General features: G+C 35.3%; 1 protein-coding gene across 1 annotated transcript in view; it reads right to left on the reverse strand.

Moving 5' to 3' along the window:
* Nucleotides 1–2,196: 2,196 nt before the first annotated feature.
* Nucleotides 2,197–12,551, reverse strand: part of VTA1 (vesicle trafficking 1) — a 68,244-nt gene continuing 57,889 nt past the window's right edge. Inside the window, exons 7-8 of the mRNA XM_047102228.1 lie at nt 10,034–10,114; nt 2,197–3,580 (exon numbers count right to left, since the gene is read on the reverse strand). Coding sequence (XP_046958184.1) covers nt 3,435–3,580; nt 10,034–10,114 — 227 coding nt within the window. The 3' untranslated portion in view covers nt 2,197–3,434. The remainder of the gene's footprint in view (nt 3,581–10,033; nt 10,115–12,551) is intronic.

A 12,551-nucleotide genomic window follows, 5' to 3' on the forward strand; every position in this document is an offset into this window, starting at 1 on the left:
ACTTCCTTGGCCAGGCTAACCATGGGCTCTGTCCTTGGCTTCTAGCTCCAATTCAGCAGTGATTTGGTGAGATGTCTGTGACAATCACTATAGACAGAACTTATCTTTTTTCTTCCCCCTCTGTCTGCATTGGCAAACCAATGTTATCGAATAGCTTTACTTGGGATGGTCACCAGAACTTGGGAACATTGTACTTCAGCCTAAACGTCAGCAGAATTTGGCCACTATCCATATTGCAATTAACAACTACTCTTCTAAGTGTTCAGGTTGCACATTTGGGAGTCAATCTTCATTCCTTCCATGCTCAGATCTCATATCCAGTTTATTAGAAATTCGATGTCTCTACTTAAAAGGACAGCCAGAAACCAAAGGCATCTTATTACCTCCACTGCTACCCTTGATCTAAGCCATCATATCTCACCTTTATTATTGCAATACTCTTAACTGCTCTCTCGGCTTCCACTCTTACCCACCCTATGGTCTAGTCTCCACACAGTAGCCAGATCCTCTTAAAAGTTAAGTCACCATCAGGCCACTCTTCTGGTCAAAACCTCTCAGCAGCTCATTTTGTTCAAAGTCTGGTCTCTTATAAAAAGCCTGTATATGTTCCTAAGCCTGTGGCTCCCTTCGCCAGCCTTTGTCGCTTATACCTTCTGACCTCTTCTGTCTACCTCCCTCTGCTAGGAATGCTCTTCCTCTACCTCCCTCAGGCAGTCACCTCAGTGAGGCCCATCCTATCCTACTTAAACATGAGCATGCATGTCTACACCCATCTAAGCATCTCCTATCCCATACTCTAGTTTTCCCCACTGAATTTATCACTACTACATAAACTCAAGTATGATCCCCAGAACTTTCTGGCAAGTTCCCAGGTGATGCTGATAGCTAGGGGTCCAGGAACCACACACTTTGTGAGCTACTGCTTCAGGAGAATCTCTCTTCTCACGTTCTTATTTGTGATTTGGGTAGGACTGAATTACTTAAAACTTTAGGGACCATCAGACTAAAGTGTTTCTTAACCCAGAATGCTGGGCCCCCACCCTTACAACTTTCTGATTGGATAGGACTGGGGCAGAGCCTAAGATTTGCCATTTCTAACAATTACCCTTTGAAAACCACTGGTTGAATATAAACTTTTTATTAAGTTTGTTTCCTTTCCCTAAGAATATAAACTCTAAGAGGCCGGAATTCTTTTCTTGTTCTCTGCTGTTTTCTCATGCAAAGGACAATACTAGGTACACAATAGCTGCTCAATAAATACACATTGAGTGACTAAATGAAAATCGCTTATTCTAGCACTACATCAAACAATTTTAACCTTATTTTGACAGATTTTATATAAAGACATGCAAAGCCAAAAATCTCTACAGTTCAATCCTCTCAGGTAAGAAAGCACTGCCAGAGACAACTGGGATTTCCTGATATTTGGAAAACAAATTATTAATAATTTACATTATCTTAACATGAACATTAACAATAAACATTTATGGTAAGCTACTGGTTCTTGAGCACTTCCTGTAAAGTATCTCCTCTAACAAATTCTGAGGAGGCTGGTGATAGGGCTTCCATTTTAGAGATAAGGGCTGTTATAACACAGCACACTTATCAGCGGACTCCAGGGTTCCCACATTATCTTTTCCCCTCAATGTGCTCTCCCAATAGGGAGCAACAAAGTAGGGTGTGAGATGGGAGGTGACAGTTTTCTTTCTGGTATCCACACACGTTAAAATCTGAATTAAACTTCACTGAATTTATTTACTTCTTATAACATTAAAAGATCATCCTAGACACTCTTGTACTACAATAAAGTGCTAGAGGAATGTTTCAGAGCACTGGAGTTCTAGATGCAAATATCAAATTCCACAAATGTTATAGGAATTTAGTTGTGAAAGGTATGAAAATGTTTTTCAGGAGCCATGGTTTGTGGGCTTGTTTTTGTAATGATTTACAATAGTTTATCCTGTCTGAATATTCATTCTATCAAATGCTATGCAATAGCATTATACTTACGCAAAGAAAAACTGAAAGACGAATGGTTATGAGATAATGATTCATTTTCTTTGGAATAGACTGTTAAAACAGGTTCAGCAAATGTTTTCTTAAAGAGCCAAAGAGTAAATATTTTAGACTTGCAGGGCCATGTGATTCTGTAGTCAGGAAAAGCAACCACAGATTAAACATAAATAATGGGCAAGGTTTTAGTTCAATAAAACTTTATTTACATAACTGGTGGTCTGCCCATTGACCATACATAGTTTGTGGACCCCTACGTTAAATGACTCCAATCTCAGTGGGATGAATCAAATGGACCAGATAAATTTCAGGTAAATTTAGCAAATTTACCTCCCTCTTTTTAAAAATTGTTCACCTTTTACTTTAGAAACATCCATATTCCTGTAACTAAACATAATAACTTAAAAAAAAAATGACAACTCTAGCATGCAAATTAAAACAGACATTTGGCTTTGTAATAAACTGAACGAGTTAAAAGAATCCTTGTATTTATTTTTTACACAGCACAAATGTAGGTGACACACAGTAAGTCCATCACTTCCCACAAAACTTATAAACTGAACAACTGAGAGTCTAAATTCTTGTAGTCTTCTGCAGTGCTCAGAGCTATCCACTTTATGGAATCCATTCCATAGCAGCAGAGGAGAACCTTAACTTAAAGCACCAAGTTTCCAGGCATTACTACAAATGTCTTCTTTTCATTCCCTAATACATGCAGTCAAACTGCCTATGAATAAATACCAATTCACTTTAAGCTTCAATGGAGAAGGGAAAGCTGTTGGGAAACCAACATTATTCTTAAGTCTAAAAGTGATTCTACCTCTTTACCTTGGTTTCTTCTGTAACAATTTTCACTTTTAATGTAGTTCTATTAAACATGAACATATTTTAATTTTGAACATAATCCCTTTCAAATTCATCTAACAGTTTAGGATGTTCATATTTGTTTTATAAATCCGGGGGGGGGGTGGAAACATGATCTCTAATCTAGAATATTCTGGCAATTTCTATTAAAAGTTAAATTTAGAATTTTATAGCAAAGTAATATAGCCTGTGTGTCCAAATTAGAAGATTTTTAAAAGTCTTTAATTTATGTATATTAAGATACACTGCGAATCCCAATACATTTTATAGAAGTGTGATTTCATTCTCTGAAGCAGGGTTCAATGGGCATTTCTGGATGTTGCTAACATCAGCCCGATATACCCGGAGATTACTGGATCCACTAAATGGACAATGAAAACTGGTTGAGGCTGCTGCTGAATGCTTCAACAGGAATCTGATACACAGACACAGATTTCATTGTTACAGTCAATGCAACTGAAGTCTTCCTTAAAACTGTGCTCCTGATAGGCTGAAGAGAGAGTAATGGACTGTTAGTTCTTTAAGCCAAAAATGTACGGACGTGTGGTACAAAGGCTTCATTCTCTGCCCGTAGTTAGCAACTTGAGGGCCTTCTGTAGATTCTGCACCGCTGTGCTGACATCCTCATACTGCAGAGCACTGCCAGCATACTTGCAGTATTTCTGAGCTCTGGCAAAGTCCTCTGGTGTTAGACGGATATCCGCTGGAAGACAAACAGAATAAGACTATCCGTAAGAATAGAAACGTATTCTGTTAGGTTAAATGCTTACATTTAAAATTATAAAAAAAATATTTAAGGTTATAGAAAAACATGAAGGCTTTTTTCAACCCCAGGGTATTTAAATAAGTTTTTTCCATGCTTTTCAAATTTTTTCTTACTCATATAAACTATACACATGCCACTACACAATAACTTATATGAAAAGGTTTTTTTCCCCCAAGTAATAAACTAGAGGCCTTTGTATTTTGGTAGATTAATTGCAAAAAAAAAATTATATTCTGTGTAAAATAAGGACAGTAGTTTAGGTGTTTATGTTAGAATTGCTAAGCCTCTCTTTTCATGGAACAATACACACAGACTAAACCACTGAACCCTCATTTGAACTAGAATAGAAATATAATTCTCAATGACAAAAATAAATAACATTTTTAAAAAATTACATAAGCCATTTGACTTTTATTTTAGCATGAAAATATTTTGTGTTTTTGTGCCATCCGTATATAAAACTCTAAGGTTTAACGAACATACTATCATTGAACTACAAAATTCAACACGTGAACAACTTTTACAATTTATGTCCAAAATTTATTCTTGGCAAGTTTTCCAGTTACATATATGGTTAATATGGGTAGTGCTCAACTAAATAATCTGGGTAAAAAAGAAAACCAAAATGCTAAAAACATTTCATTTAATCTAAAATTTGAATATACCTGAATATATATTTCTAAAGATGAAATTAAAAACTGACTTTATGTCTTGTCTTTTGAAATACCATTTTCTTTAGAATTTTTTATGAGGATTCTAAAAAGAAGTGATAGGAGGCTGAGGCACAGAATATAATAAGCAAATAATATATTTCAAATTCTATTTATAAGTCTGTACTTATAAACAGACTATTTTTGTTTAGTTACCTTTAATTTTGCCAAAGATATATGTGCGTATGTTATACATATCTATACATATAGCAACTGCAGGTATCTGGACACTAAGTTCTGATCCAAATTATTGTTTTCTTTAAAATTTTCAAAACAGTTCTGAAATAATGGATCATAAAGTTTCTAGGGCAGGGTCAGGCACCGATAAGTGCTGAAGAACTTCAATGAATGAATATGTTTCCACTTCATATTATTTCCTACATTTTAAAATGAATCAAGTTCACACAGAATTACATATTAATTTCTGACTTTAAGATAATATAAATATACACATATCTACATATGGTAACTAGCCAGTGTGCTACATATAAATTCTTCAAATACTTGTTGAATGCTATTAAAGTTTTAATGGTTAATCTTAGTATTGTAAGAAATTACACATTCCTATTTTGACAGAACTTACTTCAATTTTCTTAAGTTCCAGTCTTGCTTAAAAAGCAAAAAATACAAATCAATAAACTAGTAAAATGTAATTATATATTAAAAAAAAAGTTCTCCAGTAGTACTAAAAGTTTTAGTGCTACTGAAAGTACTAAATTCTTTTAGTATTTAGTGACTTGGCATTTGTTACCACTTAAACTTAAAAACCAATTATCCTGCAGCTCTATTGACAATTTAGTCAGGACACTTTAGGTTGTATTTTTTTCTTGAAAATACCTACTAGATTTTTCAAAGTTTTTTCTAGATATATTAAGAGGCTCTGGTCATCTAGAGCTAGACATACTATCTAGGTGTGTGAGACATTTTTGAAAACTGAGTTTACCCCACTCATCATTTTGTACTTTAACAGCCTGTCCTCTTATCTCAGGGCAATTTTTAAATATGTAGGGCATCCATCTAGAATTTACTGGACTTGCTGGAAGAAAACCCAATGCACAGAACTAATATTTTTATACCATTAGCCTTAGCACTGTTTTGCTGACATACCACTTACTTATTAATAAGATGTCTGTAGTGGCAAGAACTCTGTGACTATTCTAGTTTTTACAAACTAAACTTATACACCAATGATAAAACTATTTTAAAACACAAATATTCAGAAAATATGAATGGAAGTATTTTAACAGGAAAATGTCATTACAGATACATATGTATCTTATAAACTTGTATGAAATTATGTAACTAGCAGATAAAATATCATTAGATAATAACCATCTTACACATTCAGATACAAAATGTAACTTACAGATTTATATAGAGATGTTAGATTTATTTTCAACAATTAAAAGAACTTAAAAAGCCATGTCAAATAGTTACTTTTGCTATTCTGTAACACTTCAGGCTTTCCTTCATTTAACAAATATCATCTAAGAGTCATCAATAATAAAACATGTCATTAAACTTTCAAATTAAAAAAAATAAAATCTGCTTAATTATGATTCTTTTAAATTAGCAGTTGAAAACTGAAGTGGAAAATACGTAAGAGAACAAGTGTTCAATTTCAGTATCTGGTATTATATTCCAAATTGTAAAAACTTCTTCGTGCACCCATATAGAAGCTGTTTTTTCAATTACTAAAATTTACTAGAGGCCATAATCAGAGCAGAGAGAGCATATTGTGGACCTAAAAGGTGTTTAAAGGATTAGAGAGGCTAACAGAATATCTCTTTTCTGAACTCTATGCTTAATATGTTCCAAATGGCTTTAGGCAAGACAGTCCTCATCACAGGGCTGCTTTTCTCCTTTACAGGGCAGTACGAGAAGGCAGAAGACAGCTAGGGCTATTAGTGAAGTTCCCTATTGCAGCAGAAAGAGCCTGGGTCAGCACTGGATCAAAGATAACATTTTTGGTGTAAAGAGAAAATCTCCGCACACTCAGTTGACAGGATAGAAGAATCCATTTCCAAGGTTGATTTATCTAATGTCATGACAGAGCATAGAATATTTCATTGTAAAAATTTCCAAAATGGGTCTTTAAAGACTCTTTTCTATCTAACTTGGTAATTTTAGAAATTCACGTCAGGGACTTTGGATAATCTGACCCTAGTGGACTCTATAATCCTCTGACTTGAATGGAAAGCACAGGCAGGATCATAGGGGAACCATCTGATACCCAGTAAACCTTAAGGGTAGAGACAAACCTCAGTACTAAACCCTTATATGCAGGCACTGCCAAGATATGTCACTTAAAAATGGCAACAGCAGTAATGATTTGAGGCAGAATTTGACTGCATCGGGCACTGTGCTAAATACTTTTCAGATATTCCATTTAATCTTCCAAAAAAACTTACGAGGTACGTTGTTATTCACATTCTAATACTACATAAACAAGTTAAAAAGGGAAATGCTCTGCTTCCTGTATCTACCACCTTTCCAATCCCATTCTCTTCTCCACAGTCAGCCACAGACTCACTACAAAAATATTTAATATATTAACACACATATAATATGGGTATTAAAAGGTGATGAGTACTAAGCACTAAAGAGAAAAATGTAGCAGCAAAGGGGTTTAGGGAGTATTAGAGGTGGTGGTGAAGCTAGTGATGGTTATGAGACGACTAGTTGTAGTCTGTGCATTCTCTAGAATTTTTCTATGTACTTAAACACATATGTACATGCGGGAAGACAGAGTCTTAATTTTTTTTCCCTAAACAGGGTCATACTATACAGAATGTTCTACAACTTGCTTTTTTAATTCAGTATGTGGAGGAGATCTTTCATGTCAGAGTTACTATATTCTTTTTTAATATGTGCTCAGTAGTCCATAGGACAAATGGACCATAATTTTCATTATTATTAAATAATACCATAAGATTATCTTCTACTACTATGATGATGTTGAAATAAAATATCCTTGTAAACAAGTTTAGTGTTCATGTCTACGTATTTCTTTAAGACAGATTCCTAAAAGTGGAATATAGCTGGGTCAAAAAATTAGTGACATAATAGTGCTGCAAAAAACTTTACTAACGTATACTGCCCAGCAACAGCATGCCAAGAGTCATTCCCTAGGTCTTCACTGACACTGTAAATTATCAATCCTTTAAAATATATTTTAATTTTTGTAATTAAAAAAATTACATTCCACGTTAGCTAGCATATAGTGCAACAACGATTTCAGGAGTAGATGCCTTAATGTCCTTAATGTCCTTAATTCCTAATTCCTTCATTTAGCCCATCCCCCTCCCACCACCCCTCCAGTAACCCTCTGTTTTTGTTCTCCATATTTAAGAGCCTCTTATGTTCTGTCCCCCTCCATGTTTTCATATTATTTTTGCTTCCCTTCCCTTGTGTTCATCTGTTCTGTGTCTTAAAGTCCTCATATGAGTGAAGTCACGTATTTGTCTTTCTCTAATTCTGCTTAGCATAATACCCTCTAATTCCATTCACGTTGTTGCAAATGGCAAGATTTCATTCTTTTTGATTGCCGAGTAATACTCCATTGTATGTGTGTGTGTGTGTGTGTGTGTGTGTGTGTGTGTGTGTGTATATACACACCCCACATCTTCTTTATCCATTCATCCATCGATGGACATTTGGGCTCTTTCCATACTTTGGCTATTGTTGATAGTGCTGCTATAAAGATGGGGGGTGCATGTGCCCCTTTGAAACAGCATAACCTGTATCCCTTGGATAAATACCTAGTAGTGCAATTGCTGGGTTCTAGGGTAGTTCCATTTTTAATTTTTTGAGAAACCTCCATACTGTTTTCCAGAGTGGCTGCACCAGTTTTCATTCCCACCAGCAGTGCAAAAGAGATCCTCTCTCTCTGTATCCTCGCCAACATCCGTTGTTGCCTGAGTTGTTCATGTTAGCCATTCTGACAGGCGCGAGGTGGTATCTCACTGTGGTTTTGATTTGTGTTTCCCTGGTGATGAGTGATGTTTAGCATTTTTTCATGTGTCGGTTGGCCATCTGGATGTCTTCTTTGATTCATGTCTTTTGCCCATGTCTTCACTGGATTATTTGTTTTTTGGGTGTTGAGTCTGAAAAGTTCTTTATAGATTTTGGATACTCTTTATCTGATGTGTCTTCTGCAAATTTCTCCCATTCTGTCGGTTGCCTTTTAGTTTTGCTGTTTCCTTTGCTGTACAGAACCTTTTTATTTTGATGAAGTCCCAATAGTTTATTTTTGCTTTTGTTTCCCTTGCCTCTGGAGACATGTTGAGTAAGAAGTTGCTGAGGCCAAGGTCAAAGAGGTTTTTGCCTGCTTTCTCTTCGAGGATTTGATGGCTTCCTGTCTTACATTTAGGTGTTCCATCTATTTTGAGTTTATTTTTGTGCATGGTCTAAGAAAGTGGTCCAGGTTCATTCTTCTGCATGTCGCTGTCCAGTTTTCCCAGCACCACTTGCTGAAGAGACTGTCTTTATCCCATTGGATAGTCTTTCCTGCTTTGTCAAAGATGAGTTGGCCATATGTTTGTGGGTCCATTTCTGGGTTCTCTGTTCTGTTCCATTGATCTGAATGTCTGTTTTTGTGCCATAAAATATTTTATCTATTGACATAAAACCAAATTCCTACTAATTCTCAATTTCCCTGATTATTAGTATGGCTGGGCATCCTTTCATGTGTTCACTGCTTATCTGTGTTACCAGCCATATTCTCTGCCTGTTTTTTGTTTTTTTTTTGGTGAACTGAGTTTTAGTTATTCATTTGTAGAAGCTCTTTATATATGCTCTGGACATTAATTCCTTAAGTTTCAATTCCCTCCTGGTCTATTAGTTGCATTTTAAGAACGTAATAGGGAAGAGGGAATCTTCCGTGGTATGGAATTTATTATTTTTCATTAGTTAAGCCTGTTAAGATGCAACTAAATCAGATACGAGAACTGGGAGACAGAATCTAATATATATTTTTTCCTGATAACCAACTGTTGTAACATCACTTCTGAATATATATTCTTGCAACATTGCTCCAAATGCCACCTTTATCATTAATTTCCATACTGTGGCCTGGTTTCCAGATTCCCTACTGTGTCATTGATCTATCTTTTTCAGATATTTTCACAGTAGATTTTAGACAGAGCTTTTAAAATTGAGGGGGATTATAGAGAGGAGTCTGGAAACCAAGTTTAACAGAGGAATATGGTATTCATTGGGCAGGTGATATGTTTTCCATTATGTTGTTGGGTAATCTGCCAGTTTATTAAAGGTTCTTTTTTGTTTTTATTTTCAATTACAGTCAGTTCTCTTTTCGGATAATCTAATAATTTAATGTAGTAGATAAGGAAGACCATAATCATAACACATGGTAATTCTGAAGTAAAGTCATCTAGTATAAGCTTTCATGATAGCTTTGGCTATATGTTTGTGCCACTATATCCAGCATTATACAAAAAAAGGAACTGTAAAACTAAAAAAAAAGGGAATGCCTTCAAAGTTGGGTATTTTGGATAATATGAAATAATCTTGGCTCACTGGAGAATCTAGTGAACACAGCCATTCAAAGAAATGTGTTTCAAATTACCTAGGCATTCAAATATACAACACTCTTAAGGTAAAATTACCAAACAATGCCCAAAGCAGGAGATACAATATATCACAAAAACAGCTGACTTACCCTGGGACACTGTACTGAAAAGTGCAGGATCAATAGCCGGAACAGTCTGGGGAGTAGGCTGGATAGTATTACTTGTTACACCTGCAAATCGGAAAAGCACAAATGGGTATTACAGTTATACCTCTTAATTATACACTAGGAAAGCGTTTAGAGAATCATGAAGGAATTTCATTTCTTAGTATTTTGGAACCTTAATGAATTATAATTTGACACACTTATTTGATGTTGGAAGCTGCAATGGAAAACATGCATGAAAATATATTTTGAGTGCTTACATAATGTATTTAACGCAAATGGTAATATGTCTGCATACTATACTATTTTGTACATTTTTCACTTAATATATTTTCGCAATTTACCTTATTAATTTACATGGGTACATAAGTGTTCCATTTCATGTATGAGCCACAATTTATAAAGCAGTCCTTTACTGATGGACATGTAGGTTGCTTTCATTCTTTTGCTACTATAGATAACACTACAGTGAATATTCTTATATACTGTGTACATATACATATGTACAATGTGTATGAATTTATAGGAAAAATTTAAAGAAGTGTAACTGCAAAGTCAGGTTTTAATTTTAAACTGACCAATTTAATGACTATCTTTTGCTTAATTTTGATAATTGCTAGCCAAATATATTAAACTATCCACATCTGACATAATTGTTCCCACAAAACTTGTTAACCTTTAAAGGCACACAATAAATAACATTAACAAAAAAAAGGGAATGCAACCTTTGGGAGGGATCTTCAAGACTACCTAATCAAGTGTAGTGTTTTGATGTATCTAAAGCATAGAGATGTGACTATATATTTTTCATATTGATGTTAAAAAAAAATGAGCAGATCAATCTAGATATCACTGCCATTCCTTGCTAAATAATTTGTGTTTCTATCTAAATTAAGTTCTCCAAACAAATCCGTTTCTCTATGGAGAAGGAATATTTTTATTAATCAGCATCTTGTTATTTAAAAATTTTTAAAAATGTTTATTTATTTTTGAGAGAGAGTGAGCGAGAACGAGTGGGGGAGGGAGAGAGAGAGGGAGACACAGAATCCGAAGCAGGCTCCAGGCTCTGCGCTGTCTGCATAGAGCCCGTTGCGAGGTTCAAACCCACAGACCTTGAGATCATGACCTGAGCCAAACACTTAACCTGGACACTTAACCAACTGAGCCACCCAGATGCCCCAATCAGCATCTTGTTATTAAATTTTAAATGCTTATTTGTACATCTTCACATGACTAAGTAGACAATATTAATTAACAAGAACAAAACAGAATTTGCACAGAAATTTAGTTATGTAGTAAAAGTTTATTTAAGCAATACTAAAAAAAATTATGTGGTGTGTATTTTATTAAGAACTTGTGGTCACAGTCGTTCAACCAAGACTTGAACTGACAACAAAGGCTGCTCAGCGCCTCACGCAGCAGTAAGAAGATGCTGCCTCCATTTGTCCTGATGCACGAGCCAAGGGCTGTCCTTTGGCAGCCATCATGACATGTTCCCAGGGAGACCTAGTGTACAGGCCCAACACAAGCTCATAAATACTTGTTTTGTTTTTTTACATTTTATATATTTTTGATAGAGAGACAGACAGACAGACAGACAGAGCACAAGTGGGGGAGAGGCAGAGAGAGAGGGAGACACAGAATCCAAAGCAGGCTCCAGGCTCTGAGCCCGACACAGGGCTCAAACTCACAGACCGTGAGATCATGACCTGAGCCGAAGTCAGGCACTTAACTGACTGAGCCACCCAGGCGCCCCTCATAAATACTTGTTAAATTTGTAAAAATAGCTTGTGGTTTATGTTACTTTTTTTTTTTTTTTCTGAGATGCCCAAATCTATCTTTCTTTCTTTCTTTCGGGATTTGGAAAGGTCTCGTTTGTCAATTCATAAATGGATCGCAGTCCCCAAGACTGCAATATGCTGGAGTGATGTGACCATAAAAACATTCCTGGGGAAAGCAGAACTGTGTTGGAAATTTCCTTCCTTCTGTTATTTAACAAAAAGAAGTATTAACAAGTAACTTCTGGTTAATTTTTAAGTAGATGGTTACATAGCTTATTAAATGGCATTAATATACATTCAAGAATTAAACATTAAAAAATGTCTAATTAAGTACTGAATTGTTCTACTGCCTACATGATGTGGGGATTCTGAAAAGGGAGAAATAATAGGTAGTGGTTAGAAAACTAGAAGATTATCCAAAAAGTATAACCCTAAAGAGTAGCATTTGGAGAGGCAAAGAAAAGAAAGACATGCTATCTACAAGGAACACTGTAAGCAGAGGTAAGAAAATGGGAGGATTGGGTTGAGTAAAACCTTAGTATAATCACGGAAAATAGCATTGATTGAAATGGTTAGGACAAAATATTAACAACTCTGAAAGCTGTATAGGAGAACTCAAATGCGGTGCTGATACTTAAAAGAACAACAATAAAAGCGCTAAGTTTTTGATCTCTGTATGTGCTGAGCTACATTTATCATCAAAAGGCTAGCATTAAGTATAA

This window comes from Lynx rufus, unplaced genomic scaffold (genome assembly GCF_022079265.1).
Source record: "Lynx rufus isolate CCGP_SWC_20201006 ecotype Redwood Valley unplaced genomic scaffold, mLynRuf1.p SCAF_6, whole genome shotgun sequence".
NCBI classification, from domain to species: Eukaryota; Metazoa; Chordata; class Mammalia; order Carnivora; family Felidae; genus Lynx; species Lynx rufus.